The sequence below is a fragment of the Eleutherodactylus coqui genome, chromosome 4, assembly GCF_035609145.1.
Source record: "Eleutherodactylus coqui strain aEleCoq1 chromosome 4, aEleCoq1.hap1, whole genome shotgun sequence".
NCBI classification, from domain to species: Eukaryota; Metazoa; Chordata; class Amphibia; order Anura; family Eleutherodactylidae; genus Eleutherodactylus; species Eleutherodactylus coqui.
In genome coordinates, this window is record NC_089840.1 from 92,506,106 (window position 1) to 92,532,129 (window position 26,024).

General features: G+C 40.9%; 1 protein-coding gene across 1 annotated transcript in view; it reads left to right on the top strand.

Moving 5' to 3' along the window:
- The window catches only part of IL1RAPL1 (interleukin 1 receptor accessory protein like 1), a 774,220-nt gene that overhangs the window by 23,170 nt on the left and 725,026 nt on the right, over nt 1–26,024 (top strand). Inside the window, exons 2-3 of the mRNA XM_066601569.1 lie at nt 1,120–1,155; nt 1,318–1,637. Of these exons, the coding sequence (XP_066457666.1) occupies nt 1,120–1,155; nt 1,318–1,637 (356 nt within the window). The remainder of the gene's footprint in view (nt 1–1,119; nt 1,156–1,317; nt 1,638–26,024) is intronic.

The following is a 26,024-nucleotide window of genomic DNA, read 5'->3' on the forward strand; positions in this document are numbered from 1 at the left end:
ATAGATGGAGATGCTATCTGTAGCTACTCTCCATTTTATCAAACTCATGGAGGTCCCAAAGGAGCTATTCTTGACCCACCTAACTGTAATCCATTTATTATCACTGATACCAGTCTTTATGGGGTAACGGTGCAGCTACAGTAATTAACCTCCATTTCATAGGTCTGGGTGTGTTTTATCTGTTCTCATCTATTCTCAGACAGGATTGGAGGCTAAAAATGCAGTAACTGGTTGGATTGGACAGGGCAATAATTCCAGCTTAAAGTAACCTCCTGGTTTTTGTCCAAATCCTGCACCAGGGCAGGATGGGGGTATGTTACCTACAGTTTTTTTCTTTTCTGCCCCTTCGATCCACCAGTTCGTTAATCTGCTTTTGGCCATCCAAGATAGCTGCAACAATTTTCCAACTACCTGTGCACTGCTCTTTGATTGGCCAGTGCTAATCACGTGATCAGCTCTAGCCAATCACAGAGCTAGTATAGTGCATTGTAGTCTAATTTTACCAATGCACTGAGGATTAGGTAGTCTGAATATTGCATCGACTATCTAGGAAGGTTGCAAATGTGACCTGGAATCAGTGGATCAGAGGGGCGGCAGAGAAAAACTGCTGCAGGTAATGTATCCCCCTCTGGTCTCACAATAAAATTTTGACTGGAAACTGGAAGGCCACTTTATAGAGAAGCCTATTTATTTTTACAAGGTTTATGTTGTTTCGCACACTACACATCTTCCTTTTATTAAAATGGCACTCTAGGATTACAAAAACAGATTGTTGTTTTTTTTTTCTGGATACTGCTATGTCTGGAATTCAAAGCTTCAATGGGCATACATTGTACTGCCAGACAAGGCCTTAGACAGGAGTGGTACTGTTTTTGAAAAACTAGACACTTTAATTTCGTCTTGGACAACCCATTCAAACCCTTACGAAAATAAAGACATTTCTCATCAATAGCCAAGTGTAGGACTAATATATAGTATTGGAAAAGTTCTTTGGCAGCTTTCTTTATGTCTTTATCATATATAATAGAAATCAATGTTCAGAAAACATAATTTGCAACATCTACTTCATTTACAATAAACTGATCTGATACAAGTTATTGTGGCAGAAAGGTGTAAAAGTATTCTGACTATTTGGCAATGATAGTCTGCACATTAGTCATGTGTCAGCCAACCCATTCTAGAAATCGGTATAATGCTGAGAATATTTGCATAAATTGATGAGACTTCAGGATGTAAAGAGGATTATAATCGGCATTAATTACTTTATTTGTTTTTTCAATCTTGCAGTCTATAGTTATGAAGAGAGTTAATATTCAGTTCAATGAAGATCTTACCTGTTTGTCTGTTCTTCTTGCAGCAGATGGATGTACAGACTGGTCGGTGGATTACAAAAAATATCAGGTTTTGGTTGGTGAACCTGTTCGAATAAAATGTGCACTATTTTATGGATACATCAGAGCAAACTACACATTAGCACAGAGTGCTGGACTCAGCTTGATGTGGTATAAAAGTACTGGGCCTGGAGACTTTGAAGAGCCAATTGCTTTTGATGGAATACGGATGAGCAAAGAAGAAGATGCTATTTGGTTTCGACCAACTGTAACAGAAGACAGTGGTCTTTATGCATGCGTCATAAGGTAAGCACTCATATGCATGAGCTAACTGAAGGATTATGAGTTACTTGAAAGCTGGAGCTACAATGCTTAATATGATGCAACAATTTCAGAGATATATTCTATGTCATAATATAGTATAGTGACTGACTCGAATTTTAGGAAGTCAGCTGACACCTGATTAATATGGATGTTTAAAATGATGATGAGGAGAAACACAAATATCACCCCACTCACTTATAGCTTCATCACTCTGCCCCAGTGTCAAGATCAAGATTTAGGTCGATAGGATATAATTAAACCTAACTCCACTTAGGAGGTATTCATGATAACACTCCGAGCATGCTCAGAGCATGGAAAACATAGTACTGGGCAGTGACCGCTGTCACCATTTTCTCTCCCACTCCTGGCTGCCTGTTCTCCACCTCTCCCCTGTCATCACTCCCATTAACACTCCATCTGACAAGAGTATACAATGAACCTGTGGAGATTAAGGCCAAATGTCCACAGTTGGATTGGATTCTGCATGCGAGAGCCTGCAGCGAAATCCAACCCTGCCCATGACCGAAGACACTGCTTACCCGTCTGGGTCTTCTGAATGCCTCTCTAGATCTTCTATTTTCTTCATTGCGGATGTGTGTGGAAGCACCGGCCGGTATGCAGCCGCACATGCGCAGTGAAGTTTTTTTTAAACTCCAGGTTTCCTGCGGAATCAACGGCACGTCTGCAATTCTATTGTGGATGTGCCGTGGATCGGACAACTTCCATTTCCTTCAATGGAAACCACCCGTGCGGGAACTGCACTGAAATGGGGCATGCTGCGATTTGTTTTCTGGACCCAAAGATCTACAAAACAAATCCGCATTCTTTAATTCATGGGCGGACACCCATGTTTCCCTATGGGTGACTTGATTTGCGGGTCACCCACGTGGATTCCGCAAATCAGATTCACCTGTGGACAGTGAGCCTAACCCTTTGAAGAGTGCAGGTGCTGAGTGCATCTATACAGATCACAAAACTCCAAGCATGCATTTGCCTTCAGAGAATTAATCTGAAAGGTAAAAGGTACAGCCAGGATTCAGAGGGAGAGGCGGACAGCAGTCATTGCCTGGTACTACAGTCCTCATTTCTATGTTTTTCATGCTCTGGGCATGCTTAGAGTTCAATGATGATTAAGGCCTTAATAATTGCTTCCTGGAGTGCCTAATAGATCATCTTGGGTTTTAATTACTTTAAATGCTGGAGATATTCAGATTCAGCGTAACTCAGTAGTATATGTAGGGTCACATGTTTGACCAGCAAGCTACTAAATCCTATATTAAAAGAGAGCTGGACTATGGCAGAAGCGATTATTTTTCAGCAGCCATATTGTTAAAATACTGTGCATTAATGACATTCAGGACAGCTGCAATGTGTAAAGCCAGATCATTGCAGGCACATAAAGCCTAATCAAGGTCCTAATTTTAGTACTCTTGGAGCACAATTGTAGATACAGTGCCTTGTTTTGGATTTGGGATTTTTTTAATGGATGGTACAATATCAATTAGTGCTAAAGCAACTTCAAGTTATGAAAGCTGTAAAGTTTCATTTCATAGCACTTTTGAACACAAGTATAGCAACTCACTTATATAATACTTTACCAATATATTAGACTAATTACTAGATATGCTCTGCATGAAATCTAGATTAAACTGAAATAAATTGCATGACTGTATGCAAAATAAAAAAAGAGAATTTTAAAAAACCCATAACTTTGCTTGATTACAAAAACGGAAGGTGACAATTGTATTGCGGCAGTGGAATGCCATCTACAAGCTATCATCAACTTGACTAGTGGAGAGAAAAAAAAACATGTCTTAGCTGGCAGGTGGAGTAGGAACCTTATTGGTAACTAAAATATATGAATATAATGTTAATTTATCCATACCTATTACATTGATGTAAAATAGTCAATGTTCTTTAGGGCAGATTCAGTTGATGTAGTGGTTCTTTTATGCTATCAACTCCAATGTCTCTTGTTTCCATGTTAAAGTTGGTCTACTGTAAAGTTTCTAAAGGGCATTAAATAGAGCAAGTGTAATTTTCTACAACCTTTCCTATAACATGATGGAAATGTCCATTGTCTATTATTACTGCTTGCTGAGATACGAATATATACAGATATGATGGAGTTGGCTTCTCACTGTGATATCACATTGTGATATTTGTAGTTTAACGTAGGACTGCAAGTAAACCTACAGCGGTAACCTGAAGGTATATGGTAACGCACAAATTATACAGTCACATCGACTCGATGAGTTTAGTTTTGCTACATCTGATCACTATTTAATGTTCAGTTTAACGGTTTACCGCTATATGTAGTCATCCATTTGGCCCTTCCATGCAAGATGATGACCACATGATGGCCTCATGTAGCCCAAACAGTCAAGTATTGTTGATCCAGGGATTATTCTAATTGCCATATTAGAGTCAGGAAGGAATTTCCCCCTTAAATGGGGAAATTGGCTTCTACCTCATTGTTTTTTTTTTTTTGCCTTCTTCTGGATCAACATTGGGGAGTAATAGGCTGAACTAGATGAGCATATGTCTTTTTTCAGCCTTACATACTATGTTATTGGTCATATTCCAACTGCATTGTCGAACCTGTCCACTAATGAGTCTATTGTTAAAGAGGGCTGTTGGTAATTCAGCAACATGCAATGCGTCTGACTTAGCATCTTGAGATTAATTATGCAAAGTAAGGACAATCTATGTGTTCCATTATCTCTTATTGACTAAACAGTATTTACATTTAACTATGGTATGGATCCAGACTCATAGCACATCATATTTTCTGTACTGTACAATAACTTATCTCTGACAGTTTTACTGCTATTGCATTCCTATAAATAAATAAAAACGTAAGCGGTTTAACTTTAAATTCCACATTTTAGGTCTTTCGAGTCATAGTTTTGATCTTTGGTCATGGTTTCAGTTCATCTAAAACAGCTGAGGCCTTTTTAAGTAAGCACTGGAGGGCTAAGGTCACTTGTGACTTAAACTTCACAGGGGTATGAATAGTAAATACTCCTTATAGGCCAGTTTAATAACAGCAGGATTTATGATTCTTTCAGAAAAGCCGTAAATGGTATTGTAATGCTTAGGTGTAATCTTGCTGAATATGCAGTGAATGAATAGATAGTAATAGATCTAAATATTTTTCAAGTGTCAGCTGTAGAGTAACCCAACACCAAAAATGATATTTTCTACTTATACTTGTGGTGTTTATGAAATAAGTGAAATTGTATGAAAAGTTTACAGTACTTTGGACTTATTTACAAGAAATATCATTAGATCCATGGATGGAGATACCGTACAGTACTTGTGACATAGTACCATTACTTCGCTTTCATAAACTTTACATTAAAGGGGTTGTCCCGCGCCAAAACGGGGTTTTTTTTTTCAACCCCCCCCCCCCCCCCGTTCGGCGCGAGACAACCACGATGCAGGGACCTAAAGAAAAATCCGCACAGCGCTTACCTGAATCCCCGCGCTCCGGTGACTTCTTACTTACCTGCTGAAGATGGCCGCCGGGATCTTCTCCCTCGGTGGACCGCAGGGCTTCTGTGCGGTCCATTGCCGATTCCAGCCTCCTGATTGGCTGGAATCGGCACGTGACGGGGCGGAGCTACACGGAGCCGGCATCCTGCACAAGCGGCCCCATTGAGAAAAGCAGAAGACCCGGACTGCGCAAGCGCGGCTAATTTGGCCATTAGACGCCGAAAATTAGGCGGGCTCCATGGAAACGAGGACGCTAGCAACGGAACAGGTAAGTGAATAACTTCTTATAACTTCTGTATGGCTCATAATTAATGCACAATGTACATTACAAAGTGCATTAATATGGCCATACAGAAGTGTATAGACCCACTTGCTGCCGCGGGACAACCCCTTTAATTATTTCCTGTTTATTTACTTAGACTTATTTATGTATTGCATTACAATAAATAATAGGATCATTTTCAGCAGCAGTAATATAATCTTGCATCACTATCACGCCTATCAACATTTCCTAATTATATTTTTCATTAGATAGGTAACAAAATATTCAATTTATCATCATTTATCTCTGTAAGGATCCTTACAGACAGAATATTAGAAAAAGTACTCTGCTACATAATGCAATATGCATATACACAACCCTTAGCACCTTGACATTTAGATTAAAGGACTTTTAATAGTACAGTCGTGCCATCAATGTCTAATCAGGAGGGGTGTAACCATTTTGAAGTCCCATCCAATTGCTGAGACAATGTGACAGGGAACACTTTGTTTTAGCTCCATACAGCTTTTTCTGAAAGTTGCATGCACAGCCCATCGTGGTCTACCATATTGGAAAAATTTGTCAAGCGCTGATAGGGAATGGAGCAGGATGGCTTTTTTCAAGTATTACTATCCCTTTTTTACAACATTATGAGGGGGTCATGGCTACTAATGAGTGAACTTTTGAAAACTTCAGTTCGGCTGGTTTGACAAACTTTTGCAAAATGTTTGGTTCAATCCAAATGTGTTCGAACTGAACAGAAAGTTCAAAAACCCCTACAACTGGTTTATAGCACTGTCTAAGGGCTCGGTCACATGAAAGTGAAATTCTGCGCTGATGATCGTGGGAACAGGCTGTAATCCTTTGTACTGTCTAAGGGATCCTTCACATGGGTATATGCGTTCACCCATACGCAATATATATTCGCATGAATGAATTTTTAACAAGCTCGACTCCTGATCGTAATTGATGTTTTTGAGGACATTCACAGCAGGTGCTGCAGCGCAAATGTAAAGAAACGCGCTGAAGCGACAGCAAGAAATGATTAGAATCAACCCTGAAAATGGCAATAAAATGCCTAATTAGGGTGAGTTGTCTTCTTTTCCAAATGTTGTACACAGGGTAACTCCCTACTGCTCCTTTTTTTCTTCTGCCATAGAAATCTATTGGAACTTTCTGCAAAATATGGCAAAAGATGGGGCAAGACCTATCTTTTCACACCGCGTAAAAGATGGAGTAGGTCCTATGTTTTCTCAAGCAAAAATTTTGCGTGGAAAAAAACATGTTCATTTGAATGAAGCAATTGGAATCCAATGCATCGCATGATTGCGTTATACATGCGACTTTTTAACATGCAGAAATGTGCAAATATGGATATCTGAAGGAGCCCTAAGGGTGGTTTCTAGAGAGGATCGAGCACGCTCGGATAAGTCAGTTACTTGAGCGAGCCTCGCTCTTCTCGAGTAACTGCATTCTTGTCCAAGCGTGCTTGGGGGGGAGGAGCAGCGGGGGGGGGGGTGGCGTGAAAGAGCGGGGGGAAGGGGGTGAGAGAGTGAGAGAGATATCTCCTGCCACCCCCTGCTCACCCCTGCCCCCCTGAGCACGTGCTCACTTATCTCTAATGGTTTCACAGCTGCAGAGGTTCTGTCTCAGATCTGGCAAAATAAAAATCTATAATGCTTGGACAGATCAGCGGCAAAAAAAGACTTGGCCACCAAAGGACATGATGGCTGATACTGTCAGAGCTGACACTGGCATGGATATAACACAACTGAAAGAAGCAGTGCAAAACCGAAAAACATGGAGAGAGCTCGCCGTTGGGTCGCCGAGGGTCGTGAACTACTAAACGTCTAACAACAACATATATTACACACAAAAACCAGTATATTACGCCCCCATATGTCTGTTTGTGTTCCAGTTATTTTTTTTTTTGTAATGTAGATGTGGTTTTGGTAACTTAGTCTTAAGAGCCATATATTATGCACTGGCCAATACATTATTTGTGTGATCTGTGTATGGTTGCTTCAATATGCATATTGTAGCATTCTAGTTTTAATGTTTTAGATCTGATTATTGTTTAATAAAGATGATTTATTTATATATTCTTCTATTCTGTCTATGGGATCTATTTGTGGCAATTCCAGCTGTGAAAAACAATAACCAAGCTACATTAATCTTACCAGACTGCTTCTGGTATGGAAAAAGATCAAGCACAGAGAATCATGGCACACACTACCCAGAAGTCACTGTCCGAAACTGACAGATGCCAATATACTATACATTGGGAGGCCTCATCAATTGCTTGACAGACAAGGATGCGTATAGGATCATCACAGTAGCAATCAGGTAGCTTGTCCACATAAATAGATAACTATAGATCACCACATCTGTAGAAAAAAGTGGAGCACAAATATCAGAAATTACAAATCAGAGAGCAGGCTATATCAGACTTAGATAATGGATGTTGATATAAATAATATTCCTTATATTTCCCATAACTATATTATTCCTCATACATATAGTACTCCACGCATAGAATGGGGAATACATAAACAAACTTGAAAAAGCTCTAATCCCTGTTGAACCCCCGTGGCTCTAATGATTGTAATTCATGGATCCAATATACTTTACTCATCTTTAAGTGTTAGATCATCGCCCCTATGAAGGGAAGAGATAAAAACCTTGAATATCTGAAGTTTAACCTGTGCCATTGAATGTTTGAATTTGTAGAAATGATAAGGTAACAAAAGATCCCGAACCATAATGTCAATATATGCTTTGAAATGCAGTCTCAAAAGCACATTTCAAAGCATAAATCGACAGTACAGTACAGGAATCTGATGCAAGGCTTAAAGATATGTGAACTAGCTACCTGATTGCTACTACTGTTTCCCTATACATATCCCTACCTTGCAAGCCATCAATGTGACAGTTGCTGCTCCAGTCTTAGGCCTCATTCACATGAGTTTATACGCTTTCACACATGCTGCATTGAGGCTGAAATAGCATCAATGAAGAATAGCCGCGATCCAGTCCTGGGCTTAATTAGCATTTTCTTGCGATTTACAAGGGTGTATCATGGGAAAAATATGGTACAGCCTGGAAATTCTGCAGTCAACAGAAATATTTGGAATGACTTCTAATAGCTTCAATAACTTGAACAGAGCCAGCTGTCTTATTTTACAACTGCCAGACCAGGTAAACGTCCTCCACTCCCTTTTCTTTTTTCAGCTCCCATAGAAGTCTATGGGAGCTTCCATTGTTTTTCGGCAAAAGAGACGTCAAGACCTATCTTTTCATGCAGCAAGAAAAATCGGTGATGGAAAATGGATGTTGATTTCTCGTTTTGACTGCGCAATTTTTTCACACAACCGAAAATCGCTTACGTGAATGAATGCATGGAATCTAGTGCTTTACATGCTCCTGTGAATGAGGCCTTAGATCTACCTTAGGACATTTGAGTACTCTCCTGTAACCTTCCCTGTGTGTCTATTTAGTGCTCTATCATAGAACAACTATAACAAGAAAAAGGTTTACAAATCTGCACTGATTAATATACTTTGATCTTGGTTGAAGCATCTTGTGCTGATACATAACTTCAAATCCAATGCATGGATATAGATTTACAACATAACATTCTAACTACCTCCAGGTACCACTAGGAACAGCTTGGAAGCTAATTGCCTACTGTTATACTTTGATCTCAATAATAATACATTCTAAAGTAAGCTTATGAGGTTCCTGTAGAGATGGCAGTAGGCAGCCAGAAAGTTAGGTTTTAAATCTGTGTCTATATCTATGCAGGGGATTTAGAGCGCTATCTGATAAAATGCAGCTTGAAATGCTCGCATTACATGGCCAAAATACGTGAGTCTGAGTCTAGTCATCAACCCAGCCGTCTAGGTGTCATCCATATATGCCGGTCCCAAGCCCGGATAAATGGAGAGGGTTAGGGAAGGACCTGGCGACCTACCCTGTAAAACCTTCGCCTTGGAAACCCTATAAAAGAGCTTCCAATGATAAGTACATCTTAACTACAATTCCCCACCTCATAGTATATCTCTACTGACCTACCTCATTCTATATGCCCTTCTTGTCATACTATGCCATTTGAATAGCCAATGATTAGAGATGAGCGAACGTGTTCTTAACGAACACTTACGCACCCGGACACCGGCTTTTCCGAGGACTTCCGTGTTCGCGCGTAAGTATTCGGGGGGCGCCGGGGGGCGGGGAGAGGCGCGGCGGCGCGGGCGGCAGCAGCGGGGAACAGGGGGGAGCCCTCTCTCTCTCCCTCTCCCCCCCACTCCCCGCCGCAACCCCCCGCGCTGCCACGGCGACCCCCGAACTTTTTTCGCCCGAACACGGAATTCCTCGCGAAGTTCGGTGTCCGGGTGAAAAGGGGCGGAGCCGAACACGTTCGCTCATCTCTACCAATGATCTTCATTAAGTCAAAACTCATCATGATTATTTCCCATTTCTAATCCTGTTTTACCTTTCGCTGGATATTAGGATTGTAGAGCGCTCATTATTAATTCATAATCAAGCTACTATTGCTCTGCATATTAAAGCTGGTTGTCTTCAAACCTCTCTCATTAATTTTCTCTGTCTCGTTTGCTAACATGTCTTCATCTAATGCTTATCTTGTGCCTGTACAGAGTGTCTTAAGACTGCCTTCTATGATCTCTCTTTACACATTATCTCGGAATGACTTCATTAATTTCTCTGACTCACAAGCATCAGCTGTATGTACAGATAATATGCACATCTAATGCAGCTCAGTACCTCATATATGAATTTTTGATATTTGATTATTTAAATTATTTGTATTACTAATTGGCAAATGTTGAAATTCTTCCTCCTAGAAAAACTGATTACATATAATGTATCGCTCTTCAGAATGGCGTATGATGGTATTATGTGCAGTAATTCTGTATTTTTTAAAATCCATTCCCGTTCTTACAAGGAATTGCTACTATGTGGCCTACTACTGCCAATGCCAATAATAATGATGAGAGTAATAATTCTGTGTAGCATTTTAATATACCTACCCTGTTTCCGGAGGGGCTTGAAATATAAGCCCTACCCCCAAAATAAGTCCTAGTTGCATTACATTAAAAAAGAATACATTGCATACTTGATCCAGATCCCTCCCACTGCTCTCTGGAGCTCCGACCCGCTTCTTACAGTCCTCGGCCGCCCACAGAAAATCACTTCCTTGTTACAAGATTCATAAAGCCCACTTCCAGGAAACAATTGCTCTGATTGGTTCTCAAGCACTGCTTAGTCAAGCTATGCAGCGATCGATGAACCAATGCAATAGCTGTGATTGGTTCATAGAGCACTGCATTGATTGGCTGAGCAGCGGTCGAAGACCCAATCACAGCCTTCACGTTGTGGAGGTGGGATTTATGAATTGGCCAATACCACAACTCAGCAAATTCATAAATCCCGCCTCCGCAATGCTTTCGCTGTGATTGGTTCTTCGACCACTGCTCAGTCTATTAATGCAGCACTCAATGCGGCCGAGGACTGTAAGAAGCACGTCAGAGCTCCGGAGAGCAGCTGGAAGGACCTGGATCAAGCCTGCTAGGTAAGCATAAAAAGACATCACCAAAACGAAGACCTAGTGCCTCTTTTGGGTCCAAAATTTATATAAGACAGGGAAATATGGTAATACTTGCTTCTGGGCCCCTTGTAAGCAATGACCTATCCTAGCAATGTATCATAACTTAAATTTTGTTTACTTTATGTTTCCTGAATACAGCTGACATACACTGATCAGCCATTACATTAAAACAAAGTGTCTAATATTGTGCAGTAGGCCATGAAAACAGGTATGACCAATTGAAGCCTGGAGTCCACAAGACACTTGAAGTTGTCCGGTATTAACTTTTTTAGCAACTTGTGGTACAGTAGCTCGCCTGCGGGATTGGAACTAGCAGACTAATTTTTGCTATCTGCATCCATGAGCTTTGGGAGTCCATGAGTCTGTGGCCAGTTCACCAATTGTTCTCCTTTGACTATGTTTGGTAGATTCCAAACATTGCATACACAGTACACCCCACAAGACCTGCAGCTTTGGATATACTCTGACCCAATTGCCTAGCCATCACAATTTGGTAGTTGTCAAATTAGCTCAGATGATTACATTAGCCCATCTTTTTCCCGTTTTCAACAAATTAAGTTGAAGAACTGATTTTTCACTTTCTGCCTCATATATTCATGCCTCGACAAGTGGCATTGTAATTAGATAATCTTCTTCACTTCACTTGTCAGTGGTTTTGTGGTTTGTGGTTTAGTTTTATGGCTGATTGATTGGAAGAAAAAGGTAAATTCCAAACTATTCAAGTATATAGATATTCAATTGCACTCATTGACCATTGACATTTAATGTAGAAAAACGTGTACTTTAAGTTATGCATTTTTCCAACAACTTGAAAAAAGTAGTTGCTGTATAAGTACAATGTAAAAAAGTATTCAAACATAAACTATCTGCCATGTTTGTCCCATAGCAGTCCATTGGGATGTTATGGTGCTTTCCATGCATGTACACTAAATGTCAACTAACACAACATAAACTCTGCCTAAGGGCCGTTTTACATTCTTTATTGATCATGCAAATCTGAATGCTGATCGTTTAGTTTAAATGCTGCCAGCGATTGAACGGCGAACGATAATTTGTTCATGCGGTGTTACTCATTCAGCTTGTGCAGGCATAAAATCAAATGGCGATCAGCCCATGTTAACAGGCAGTCGTTCATCTATGAATAATTTCCTGTTTATTGTGAATGGAGTCAGAGGACCAGAAGCTGTGCCTCTATTCACTGGGGAACACAATTTTTGGTGACGATGTTAGAATATTTTTGGGGTATTTTGGGGTCATATATTCAGAAAATGAGATTATTTTTTCTTCATCAGGTCTGCTTATTGAGATATGACATATGTATATGTAAGTATATACTTGTACACATATTGTATTATGTAATGACTGCCAAGCAAAAGCTGATGGTACAAAGATAAATCCCAAGAAGCCTAGAACATGAATAAAGCAAAAGTTTCTTCATTGAGATGTCGATGGAACTGCATTACTGTAATTTCCTGCAATGAGATGTTCCTACACATTTACTCTGGATGTTTCACCAGTAGTCTCCCATCATATGCGTATCTCATCGCCTGCAGTCCTGTTCTTCCACGGTCTTTACCTCCTGGTGAAATTGTTCCCCTGTTCATCACTTACATCACCAAGACCATCTGGAATTCGATCCAAAATGACTGCAGGTCCTGCAATTTGATGCTCATGTCACAACCAGGTACTCAGGAACAGAAGTGCGCATATTCTCCACAAGTTCACCAGAGTTTACAGCTTTATATTTCCCAAGGAAATGCTTTACAACCCTACAAAACAATGACCGCGAACATGTTTCAAAGTGTCCACTGAATCTTGGAAATGCTGGTCTTTCATGAGTTCCTGAATTCATGGTCCATTGATTTACCTAAATAAGCTACGGGCTTGGGCAGAAAAATGGCAAATAAAGTTCAATGTTGATAAATGTAAGGTTATGCACATGGGCAGCAAGAATGGATGTTACCAATATTTGCTTAATGGGGTACCGCTAGGGAAAAGTGATATGGAAAAAGACCTGGGGGTACTGGTGGATTGTAGACTAAACTGGAGTAACCAATGCCAATCAGCTGCTGCAAAGACAAATAAAGTTTTGGGATGCATTAAAAAAGGTATAGGGGCGAAAGACGAGAACATTATCTTCCCACTATATAAGGCACTTGTCAGGCCTCACATGGAATACTGCATACAGTTCTGGTCACCGGTGCTCAGGAAAGATGTTACAGTGTTGGATGGGGTTCAAAGAAGAGCAACTAAACTGATATATGGAATGACGGGACTGGAATACCCAGAGAGGCTATCCAAATTGGGACTATTTACTCTAGAAAAAAGAAGGTTAAGAGGCAACCAAATAACCATGTATAAGTACATGAGGGGACAATACAAGAATCTCTCCCAGGATCTGTTTATACCCAGGACCGCAACGGTAACAAGAGGGCATCCGCTGCGCTTAGAAGAATGCAGGTTTCATCACCAACATAGAAAGGGATTCTTTACTGTTAGAGCATCTAGACTGTGGAACTCTCTGCCTGAGGACGTAGTGATGGCAAAATCCTTAGAGGAGTTTAAAAGTGAACTTGATGTCTTTCTGGAGAGGAAGGATATTATAGGTTATAAATCTTAGGTTAATTGTTAATCCGGGTATACAGGCAGGTAGGAACTATTAGGGGTTAATCCAGGGAACAGTCTGATAGCCATTAGGGAGTCGGGAAGGAATTTTTTCCCCAAAAGGGCTAATTGGCTTCTGCTCTTGGGTTTTTTGCCTTCCTCTGGATCAACAAAACAGAAGGCTAGACAGGCTGGACTATATGGACATTGTCTTCATTCAGCCTTACGAACTATGTTACTGTCACCTACTTTTAGCTTCTCCATATTCATCGCATGAAATTTTCCATTTCTTTTTTTAATGTCTTTACACATTGTTTTATCAACCCAAGTTTGATGGACAGTGGTAGCAATATTATTATATTATTGTACTAATATATGTATTATATGCACCAATAGTAAGCAAATGCTGGTAGGAAAATAAAATAAATATAACAAAAATAGATAATGGCATCAGGAATATCTCAAAAACTAGAGCCCTCTGAAAGAAATGAATGGCACTTTTGGTATCAGTGGCACAAAAATATCCAGAATAAGGTCTAAAATTCCAGGCACTATGAAAAAACTTCGTTTTTGTTCCGCAGTGTTATCACTCCTAAAAGCACAAGAGAAATAATCGCTGGGAGGACTGTCGGCTACATAACCACCTGACGACCGCCCTGTGTAAAAGGACCCTAAGTTCCCATGGCCGTATTATGGATCTATACATTCTCTGAAGTGTACTCTGTGTTATCAAATCCAGCATAGGCATCTATGGGGCCAGCAGAGGATTCTACCTACAGAAAAATAATTGTGCTATGCTAATATTTGCATTCCTCATTACAGAAGTATTCTCCACTAGTAGCATTGTTTCTGGCTTATAACATTCCTACATTTGGCACCCCATGGAGTATTATGGAGTTGTAGGAGGCTCCGTGTGCCAACGTACAGCATCTTCTACATGGCCAAAAGTCATGTAAATGAGGCCTTACTGTGATGGAAAAACATCTTAAAGGGTGGCTTCAGACTACCATATGCGTAATTGTGCACACTTCCGCACAACGTATGTGCGCAGTGAACAAGGTTTGATTAGGTAGATTTGTGTGTGTATTGGCACATAGTACTGTCATTATTGTATACACAGAGCCAGTTCACATGCGTGCGTGACACATCCTTTCCGTGATTTAAAAAGCACTTTAGTCTAATGAGGTCCAGATGTGTTCTTCTTCCCATGGAATTGTGCAGCATCTTGTGAAATTGCACAGGTGTTGAATGCACATTTGCACACCTTCCATAGACTTCTACAGAGCCCTTGGTGTGCAGATAAGCAGGAAAATAGAGCAGGTCCTATTTTTTGGTATGTGCATGAAATGTGCATCCAAAATATGTTACTGATGATGAACCCATTGTGCGCGTATATTTTACGTGCGCAAAAACACATGCAAATAACGTCATCTGAAAAAGATCTAAGACTGACAATGACCCATTCTTAGAAGGTGTAGGCCGCCTGCAGACGAGCGGGTTGGATCCGGCGGCTAGAATTCTCGCCGCGGGACCCGACCCGAGCGCCTGCAGTGACAAGCGCGTACTAACCAACGCCCGGCGGCCCCGCCTCTTTCATGTGCCGGCTGCCAGGCAGCCGGCGCATGCGCAGACCGCAGCCGGCGGCCGGGTGAGTGACGTTTCTGTGCGGGGCTCTGCGAGCCCTGCACAGAAATAGGACATGCCGCAGTTTGTTTGCCGCGCGAGATTTTGCGCGGCCAAACCGCTGCTGTCTGCATAGGAGTGCGTATTGTAATGCACTCCTATGCAGGCTTTCAGTGGCGGAAATCCCGCCGTGGGATTTCTGTCCGTGTGCAGGCGGCCTAAGGCAGACAATAAAGTTCCTGTAAGAGTAATCCGGATGTTAAAATAATGGAATAGATACATCATCTTTGGTAAATAAAGGATTAGAATGTTAAAGATTTTATAAACAAACAAGCAAAAAACAGTTTTCAGTATTCAGCTTTTCAAATACAAATGTATGTCCTGTTGAAATCCCTTTGACTAATTATTAACTACAGTATATACTGCAGTAGAAAATCTGTCGCAGTATGCCTAGAATGGCTGTTATTGGCTAACAACCTGATTAACATAGAATAGATTTTTCCTTATTACTGTGGCTACAGTCCAGGAGTAATTTAACTTATGGTCCCTGACTGCCTGCATATAGTACAAGTGGAGCCTAAATGTATCAATACAACTGATATTCTGTATGCAGCTATTGAAAATATGTAAAGTGGTCGTGGTGGTGGGGAAAGGGGGATGGAGGGGAGTGATAGAGACTGTGAACAAGAGTGCCCTATGATGAAGAGAGACTTTTTTAGTAAAGTGTTTCAGAAAAAGTTAGAAATACGGTATAACAAGCTGCTAGTTGTTAGAGTTTGTCACTTTATGTAAGCCATTAAAACAATGTATTAATACAACGCAAAGATTAACCTCTCATTAAGGCCACATTCCCATGGGTGGGTCGGATTCCACATGCAGGAGCCTGCAGCAGAATCCGACCCTGGCATCTACAGCGTCCACGCATACTCGCTTTCCTTCTTCTTTTTCTATACGGCGGATGGCTCGCACGGCTCACTGTCAGATATGTGCTGTATAGATTATATTTTTCAAACTCTGCTTTTCCCACGGAATCCGCAGCCCGTCTGCAATGTCAATTCACGGATGGGCCACAGGTCGGACGGGAACCGCAGTAAAATAGTGCATGCTGCGATTTTTCATCCGTAAGAGGAAACCGCAATTGGTTTCCACTCGTGTGCAGGAAGAATCATTTTACCATAGCATGCTATGGAGGATTATTTCTGTGGAGTCTAGAGATGGACACCGAATGAGGCCTAAGGCCAGCTGCACACGGGCGGATTTGCATTGTGGAATCCGGAGCAGGCGTCCAACTCCAGATTCTGCAGCAAGACTGCCCATAAAATGCTATTGAAAAACATTTTTTTCTCACTTGCGATTTTCCGCTCACATAGGAAAAATCACAGTATGTTCTATTTTTGCACGGATTCTGCGCTTTCGGCTTCCATTGAAGTAAATGGAAGCCATCTGATCTGCAACCTTTCTGCAATAACATGGGAAAAGCAGAGATTTTTTTTTAAAGGCTGTACTGCGCATGTCCAACGGCTCGCTGTGTGGACTATACAGAGTACAGAGAAGCTTTCAGAAAGGCTGAAAGGTTCAGAATCTGCTGCAGGATTCCGCATGTGGAATCCAACCCACCCGTGTGCAGCTGGCCTAATTCTGGTATTTCTCTTAAAGGGGAACACAATAAGCTTGGATTTTCAAGTTTTTGCCAAATTAAGAGACAAAAACTGCTGTAAACATGACTTAACTCATTAAGTGCTTGTTTGGACGAGTTACTAACTACATGAGCATCTATTAACAAATGCATGATGCAGCAAGGGTGCACATGTGTGGCCACCACTGCATTCATTACTGAATGCTTCGGACCCTCATTCTCAGGATTGGTAAGGGTCCCAGGAGGTCAGACCACCATTCATTGAGAAGTTATCCCTTTTCTGTGGTTAGGAAAAAAAACATGTTATTCTGGTAAAACTCCTTTAACTGAGTGCTGTTCAGCTTATTTCTATGATAGTACAGCATCTTCCTTATGACAGTGAATTCCAACTGAACCTTCACCATATTACTTGAATTTGAGGTGTATTACACTGTCCTAGATAACCCAACTTCACTTTATTCCTAGAAATACAAATGTGATAACACCAATATGTCATCCCATGGATCAACAATTTGAGATAAAGAGGCCTAACATGAAGCATACGGGTTCAAATGCAAAATCTGTAACAGGACTTCTTGCTTAGGACCCTGAAGTGATTGATAACTCTGCTCCCACTGTCGCTAGGGGCTTGCTGACATATGAGGGGCTCTTTAGTGGAGTTCTCACACTGTAGGGCTACTTTGGTTGTCCATGTACCTGCCTGTAAAAGTGAGTGAACGGCTGTTAGTACTGTTGCCGTTCAGTGCTGGATTCCTAGGTTCAAATTCCATCAAGGATAACACCTGCATGGACTTGGAAAAACTCCATCCAGATGTTGTCCTTGGTCAGATCTGAACCTACAACTCCAGTGCTGCAAAGTAGCAGTGCTAACAACTAAGCACTATACCTTCAGAGAAGGGGAAAACCAACACAAAGAAGCACAAAGAGAATGTAAAAACCCATTCACATTTTTGCCCTTGGTCATATCTGAACCTACAATTCCAGCATTGCAAGGCAGCAGTGCTAATACCTGAACCATACTTGTCTGTTCTGCTCCAGAGGAGAAGAACCGTAACAAGGAAAAAACACAAAGATAGCAGCCCCATTCAAATGTTACCCTTTGTCGGATTTGAACACACACTCCAGCACTACAAGTCAACAGCCCTAACAACTGTGTCACCATGTTTGGTCTTCATTTTTTTCTTGGAGTAGGAGACAGAGAAATACAAGATATCAATCCATGGAGATGTTGTCCTTGGACAGATTTGAATCTAGGGCAACAGTGCTAATGACTGAGCCACCATCCTTGCTCTTCCCTCTTCTTATTCTTCCCCTTTTTTCTTCCTCCTTCACCTCCTGATGGGAAGAGGGAGAAAAAAAAGAAAGTGAAAGAGGAAAAACATAATAATAACAAGAGGAAGTAGGGGCAGGAAAAGCAGAAGGATAAGGAGAAAGGGAAGAAGGAGATGAAATAATAAGATTCTCTGTCTTCTCCTCCAATTTGTTTTCCTTCTCCTCCTTTGGAGAAGAAGAAGCAGAATGAGGAGGAAGGAAGAGGCTTGTTGGCTTGGTGGCAAGGGCTGTTGATTTATAGCACTGGGTTCTAGGTTCAGGGTTGCTTATGGACAACCTCTGCATGGAGTGTGTGTTTTCTTTGTGTTTATTATTATTGTTTTTCTCCATCTTCTCCTCTTTTGGAAGATCAAGAATGAAAAAAAAATATCTCTGTGCTCATAGGGATTGTGAGATAGCACAATGTGAATTACATGGAGAGGAAGGGATCAATCATGTAGACAAACTCCTTCGTAGGGCCCAAAGGTCCAGATAGAAACAATGTCCAGTAATTCCAAATGGATGCTGTTAAATAATATAGCTTTAATCTTCAGATGGTATATACAACACATTTCAGTACTCAAAGGCGCCCTTCTCAAGGAAAAAATACATCAGACAGAACACACATTTATACTCAAAATACACTTAGTCTAACAAACAGATGCAGATCGTTACAGAGTTGCTCCCACTGTGCTCAAATGTCGCTCTTTGATGACAGGATATGGAGCTGAAGAGTTGCACCGTCTATAACGTGCGGAACACAATATGCGCTCCACTGTGTCTATAATACAGAGTGTAATGTCCATGAGTGTGATGGTGTCATCATGGTGGGAGTTGTGGTCATGTGATCAAAATGAAACTTTATCAATAGTAAAAGGTGGACAAACATACAGAGATGTATTCAATGCAGGGTTTTTTTTGTGTTTTTCTTTTTTATGTTCTATGTAATTAAAATTAAAAATTACCTAGTAGAAGAGGCAATTAATTGAAAATAACTAAGGAATGATATTGCAAATGAATGGATTAAATACATTATAAAAATCATACAATTACTATTATACCATAAAGGTTAAAATAATTCTATACCATGTACATACAATACTAATTAATTTTAAATTAATTGCATTTTATATTAGGTAATTTTAAATTCCAAATAGGTTATTAATGGTACGTAACATACTTGCTAAGGGCAATTGCTCAATCAAGCATTGCCCTTAGCAAGCACCTGCCCGCTGGGGAGCAAAGATTCGGCTGCCGGTGGCGGGCGGGGAGCGGCGGGAGAGAGCGGGGAGGAACGGAGGGGATCCCTCTCTCCCCCCCACTCCCTCCTGCTCATGGCCGCAACTCACCTGTCACCCGCGCCGGCAGCCGAACCTTCGCTCCTGAGCGGGGAGATACTCGCTAAGGACAATGCTCGATCGAGCAACTGTCCTTAGCGAGTATGCTCGCTCATCTCTAGTCTTAACGTATACATGAGACAAAGGGTATAGTCTCTCTGAGCCATTTTAGATGTAGAGTAAAGTCAAACTAAGGACCACCTCATCCATATGAGTGCAGAGATATATTTTTTTTATTCCTGACGATCTTGCTCCTTACCCATTTTCTCCTTGATTGTTGGGTTCCTCCTGCTGCTCTTCGAGATCGCGGATGCCCTTTGGGACATGGAATTTACATTACAGATCCTGCCAGGACTTTTGGCGCTAGCGGATTGGCTCTCCACCAAGGACCTTCCCGCTTGCGCCAGGTAAGTACTTTCTTCCTCCTTTTTATTTATATCTACCTTGAAGGCACTGTCCTATCTATATATTGATTCTTCTCTTTTGGACAAGGGGGAAGAAAGAAGTGAGGTGGCTCAGTTGTTAGCACTGCTGCCTAAAAACCTAATTTGACCTTTATCGGGGCATAAGTGGGAACCAGAGTATATATGATATTGTGAATAGTGCAGACTAATATAATATACTAATTATTTCTATAAATATTTTCTTGTATTAGTTAGAATGCAACAGTATCCCATATAGCTATAAGAACAGTTATTGATTAAGAGGTAAAATGAGGCTGAAAATACTTGGGAAGCATGGATGTTTAATCTTGAAGACATCTTTGTTTACTATATGTGCTTCCTGAGCACATGTCTTTAGCTTCAGGCCACATTAAAGCCCTTTTTGAGGACTGCTAAGCCTTTTAACAATTATGGACACTATTTTACTCACCATTGGAGGGCACACAAGACCACTAAAGCAGATCTCATCTTCCCTTTATATGTCTGGAAATAGAACAGCAGCAGATAATATGAGAGTATTACTAATATTGAAATAGCATAAAGCAACATACCTGAAAACTACCATATAAAATGTAAACATCAACTGAAGAGAATTACAGTTAATTGTCCATGAACAATCAGTACAGCAAGTTGCTACTTTTAATTTGAAGGGAGCGGGTGGGGAGAGGGGAATGGAAGGTGGTGAGTAGTACCAAACTTATTCATTTAAGTACCTCAACAGTTTGCTTCAATGCCAGTATTCCGCAAGAGGAGATTTCTTAGTCTCAGTAGAGGGAGGTATTTGAAGATTCCACTGTTTAAGAAGCTTGGTTCTTAACAGATGTGATCATATACATAGTATTGTCATTGTGTACTAAAATGTGGACCCGGAAGTCCCATTTGTATGGAATCTAAGGTTAGATGTAAGAGATAACACTTGGTGGCATTGTTGCAGAATAGCAGCCGACAGGTCCGTGTATAATGTTATTGCTTGGAACAGGTTTGGCGGCTTGACTTTTTTCCAGCAGCTTCCATCATTTTATCCTTCATGTAAAATAAGCAAATGTATGCCAGAACATCATTGAGCGTGCTTTTAAATAAGTGTTTCGGGTGGGGGACTCTGTAGGCTCTATCAATAATTAATTCCTGAGATGGGAGATGAGGCAGCAACATTTTTATGAGAGACTGCAGACATTTTCAGGGATCCCCTAAACTTTACAAAATTGTGCGGGGATCTGTGATCTAGGTCAGCGACTTTGGCTCTTAACTGATGAAGTTCTGCTTCTAAGTCATAAGTGTGCCTCTATGAGCTCATTGTGCGATAAGGCCACATTTATGGGATTTAAAAGTTGTATATTTGCTTGTAGTGACTGATGTAAAACTTGTAACATACTTCTTGTTGCTGTCTCTTTAACATAGTTGTCAAAAGCTGGCATTACATCAAAGCTATCTGGGGCAATCAAGAAAGATGTCCCATAAGTGTGTGTAGCACTTACCTCTGCTCCAGAAAGACCCTCTGAAGTCTTGATTTAGGCTTAGCAGGTCTGGAGGATAGTGTAGGTGATATGCAGGGAGGTGAGCTCTGAGCATGGTATGAAGGAGGAATGTCATGTATTCTGTCCGGATAATCCCTTGTAGAGATTTGTACCTTTGGCAGAGAGGCAGAAGATGTCTGCTGTTTTCCAGAGGGCAAGGAGAGAGTGTGTTGCTGCTGTGATCAAAGGAAGGCGAGTCTCTGCTCTGGAGCTTCAGCAATCTACAGAAACAATTGAACTAGCCTAAGAACTTTCTTGAGTGTCACTTTAAGGCCTTTTTACATGCACAGCTAATCTTTCAAACAATTGAAAGATTGAAAGATTTAGCAATCTATTTTCATAAAAGGTTAATGGCCATTAACACTTTATCATCTTCATTTTAATGTAAAAGGACATGCACCAGTTGTTTGCAGAGCCCAGCTGTGTAAATAGCTGCCAACACTTTCCTTTGTTCTCCTTGTGGCTGCAGGCAGATTGCATTGTTCTCCTCGCGATTAATGTAAACATGCCGCGGGGAGAACATCCTGCAGTCTATTGAAAGATGAGTGAAATACATTTAAATGGAATGTATTTTCTCAGTCTTTCAGCAGCTGAACAATGGATTTTATGGGAACTAAAATCCATTGTTCAAACGAAAACTGCACAATGATTATCGCTCATTTTCGTCTGTTTGGGAGAATTTTGAGTGATAATCTTTGCGTGTAAAATGGCCTTTTGCGATGCATCTGATGTTCATAGTAAAAGTCCAGGACTTTCTTTGGATGGGCAGCAGATTTTCTTCTTTTAGACATAGTGAGGGTAAAATCTGTGCATTGAGTGCATTGCAGAGCTACAGTTCAGGGTATTAGTTGCTGCTATTAGTTAGAAGGTGCAAGAGCTGACCTATGTAGCATTCAACTCAGTTTCCAAGCCATGCCTCTGTCTTGACTAGGTTTTAATACACCAATGGTAAAAAAAATTAGTTTGCTGCAGTGACCAAATATCTGAAGGCCTAATGTCTTATTGGTGCACCCCCAAGCACCCACCATCACCTTAGCTATGACTCTGATAGATTCAGTTTATTATCAAATGATATTCAGAAGCAAAATACAATCTCAAGCAATTTAGTTCCCTAATATAATCTTTACAGTACCTCAAGATGGAGATTAACGATAATGTTCTATGTATTTTATTTATGCTTTACAGAACAACAAAGCTCTAAATCTGTACTGTAATAGACAAATAACTGGAAAACTGTGCGTGCTATTAGCTTGTCCATTGTAGTTATTATGGCTTATTTTAATGAACACCTTACTTGCAAACTATTATAGGAAGCATTTTATCTGTTCTCAAGGCGCTGTTCTGATAAATACAGCACATAGAGGATCTAATGCAAGCAAATTAGATTGCGAAGAAAATGAGTAACATGGGTCTTTTTAAGTTTGACATAATGCATCTCAAACCACTTAGCAAGTTTTAAAAATGGTCTATTAATGAGAATGTTTATGACATGGTTTTGGTGGGTTAATAAATTTACAAGAGTGAGATGATGAAATGTGTTATGTCTGTCTATGCATTTTACTATGCAAATGGTTTTTGCTTTCTGTTGTCTTTTAAATAATACATAGAGTATTAAAGCAGTTGCATATTCCTTTGCTATAATGGTTTCTATACAAATGTCGGTGCTTGGAGAGTTTAGAATCTACAGTTGGGTTATGCTGTTTATTTTATTTCGAATGATACATCATCAAGAGCAGACTATAGAGAACTGCAGAAGATACTGATAAAGCATACGTTACAGAAATTCTGACCTAGTGATGCTTCTACTTGCTGAATACAATATATTAATGTCACTCAGCAGCTAAGGTTCTATAACAGGTCCTGTAGAAAGGGCATGCAGAGGGCTCACAGGGGGCGCATGCTCACTTTGTGATGTTATTGGCCCCCCGCAATGTAATCACAGAGGGCCAACGGGTTGCCATCGCAGCAGGACCTCAGATACAGGCGTCCCGCTTTGCTATTGCCTGTGATCGCTAATACAAGCAAAAAGGCATTGCTGGACAGTCCTGCAATGCTTCATTATAGCAATCATAGTAGCTATGGTACAAGTCCACAACAGGGATATAAAAAAATGTAACAAAAACCACTGTGCTTTTCTCCCTATTAGGCCTTAGTCAGACGGGCGTTTTTTCGCGCGATTTGCGGATCGCATGACGGATGCGCATCCGCAAATCGCGTGACCGGTGCGCGCAAGTCGCCCGCAAATCGCCCGAAAATCTGCTCCTAGCCGCGTTTCATTAGAAACGGGCCGGAGCTGTCCAGCGCATTGCATTCAATGGAGACGGCAATAGAGCCGCCTCCATTTAAAGCAATGCGCTGCGGGCGAGCCCGGGATGAATTGTCGGTAAGGGCTTAAATATATAAGCCCTTCCCTGCAATTCATCCTAAAATGTGTTAAAATAAAAAAAAATTGTATACTCACCTTCTCCCGGCAGCCGGAGCTCCGCGCGGCCGTCCTGCAGTGGGTGTGAAGGGGGTGTGAGTCAGACCTGCCCCCTGATTGGCTCAGCGCTGAGCCAATCAGAGGCATGCCTCACTCACACCCATTCATGAATTCATGAATGGATGTGAGTCAGACCTGCCCCTGATTGGCTCAGCGCTGAGAGGCAGCAGTCACTCACCCATTCATGAATTCACAGGGCTGTGACCAATCAGAGGCAGATCATTCAGCAGGCGGGGATTTTAAAGCCCCGCCGGCTGAATAGTGCCGAGAAGCAGTTCAGGAGAACTGACAGCGGCCGCGGCTGGACTCCGGCTGCAGCGGAAAGGTGAGTATACAATTTTTTTTTATTTTAACACATTTTAGGATGAATTGCAGGGAAGGGCTTATATATTTAACCCCTTCCCGACAATTCACCCCGCGCACGCCGGCAGCCCATTGCTTTCAATGGAGCGGCTGTATTGCTGCTCCATTGAATTCAATGGGCAAACATGGTTCTTCTCTGCCACAGCTGTTACAGCTGTGGCAGAGAAGAATGATTTGTCTTCTATATGTTCTCAATGGGGTCGGCGCTGCTGCCGCCGGCCCCATTGAGCGCATATACAGAAGAGAACAGGAATCGCAGATCGCAGATAGGTGCGATCTGCGATTTTTTGTTCTATAATTTATCGGACGAGCGCATAAAAAGCGCTCATGTGTCCGATACCATTGCAAAGCAATGGTTTTATAAAATCGCCGGACGCATGCGCAAATCGCGGCTAAAAACGCCCGTCTGACTAAGGGCTTAGTATAAAAAAAATTAAAATCCCACATGTTTAGTATCGTCGTATCAATAAAGATACACACAAGAAAATGAACACACGTTTTAGCCTGCACAGCGAAAAGCATTAAAAATCCCCTAAAAACTGAGGCAAAAAGCTTATTTTTTTCAATTTTCCTCCCAAAAAAATGCAATGAAAGTGATAAAAAAAGCCATATGTATGCCAAAGTGAAACCCATTAAAACTACAGCTTGTCATACTAAAAACAAGCCCTCACAGAGCTCCGTGCATCGAAAAATAAAAAAGTTATAGGACTAAAGAAGAAAACAATTTACAAAAAAATGTTTTTTATTGCGAAAAAGTGGAAAAACCTAAAAAAAAAAGAATTTTGATATTGTTGTAATTGCACCGACCTGTGGAAAAAATGTATTGTGTCATTTATGCTGCATGATTAACGCTGTTAAAAAAAAAAACAATGACAGAATTGATGTTTTCTCTCTCTGCTATCCTAAAAATACGCATACAAGTTTTACAATACAGTCTATGTACCCAAAAATGGCACCAATAAAAACTACAGCTCGCCACACAAAAAATAAGCTCTCATACGGCCACGTCGAAGAAAAAATTAAAAAGTTATAGCTTTTGAAAAGTGGAGATGAAAATTCCCCAAAAATCGTTGCGTCCTTATGCCCAAAGTAGGCCGTGTCCCTAAGGACTGCAAATGGGGCAACATTGGATCCTACTGTAAGGGATATACTGCATAACTGAGCATAGTTGACTTAATGACCCACTATAAACTTAATGTCAAGCTCAACATTTGCAGCAATATGAGATCATTTACTCCAACTCTTGTATGTCTCACCTAAAGTTAGGTTTGAGCTGGTTCAAGAAATGTAGTGAAGCATAAAATCTTGTAAATGTAATTACAACATTAATAATATATTCTCATAGCTCACCAGCCATGAATGAGGATCAAGACTGGGGTAATATCACGGTGTCAACCCTGGCTTATGTCATCCTCTTGCCGGTGCATGCTTACTGGGTTGGTTGGTTGGCTGAGAGATAAGCATCCCAATCGGCCAATGAGCCTTGCTTTGGGCATATTTATTTCAGTTCCTCCTCACTGAGGCCACCGGTTATACTCTTAGTTTGAAGGTATTTCTGGTCATGTCTGCAGCTACTGATCTTAGTTAAGACACGCCTGCTAGTTGTTCACAGCTTTATTTGGAGTGTTTGAACATCTATTTCCCTGTACTTCTGTAGTTTATTATTC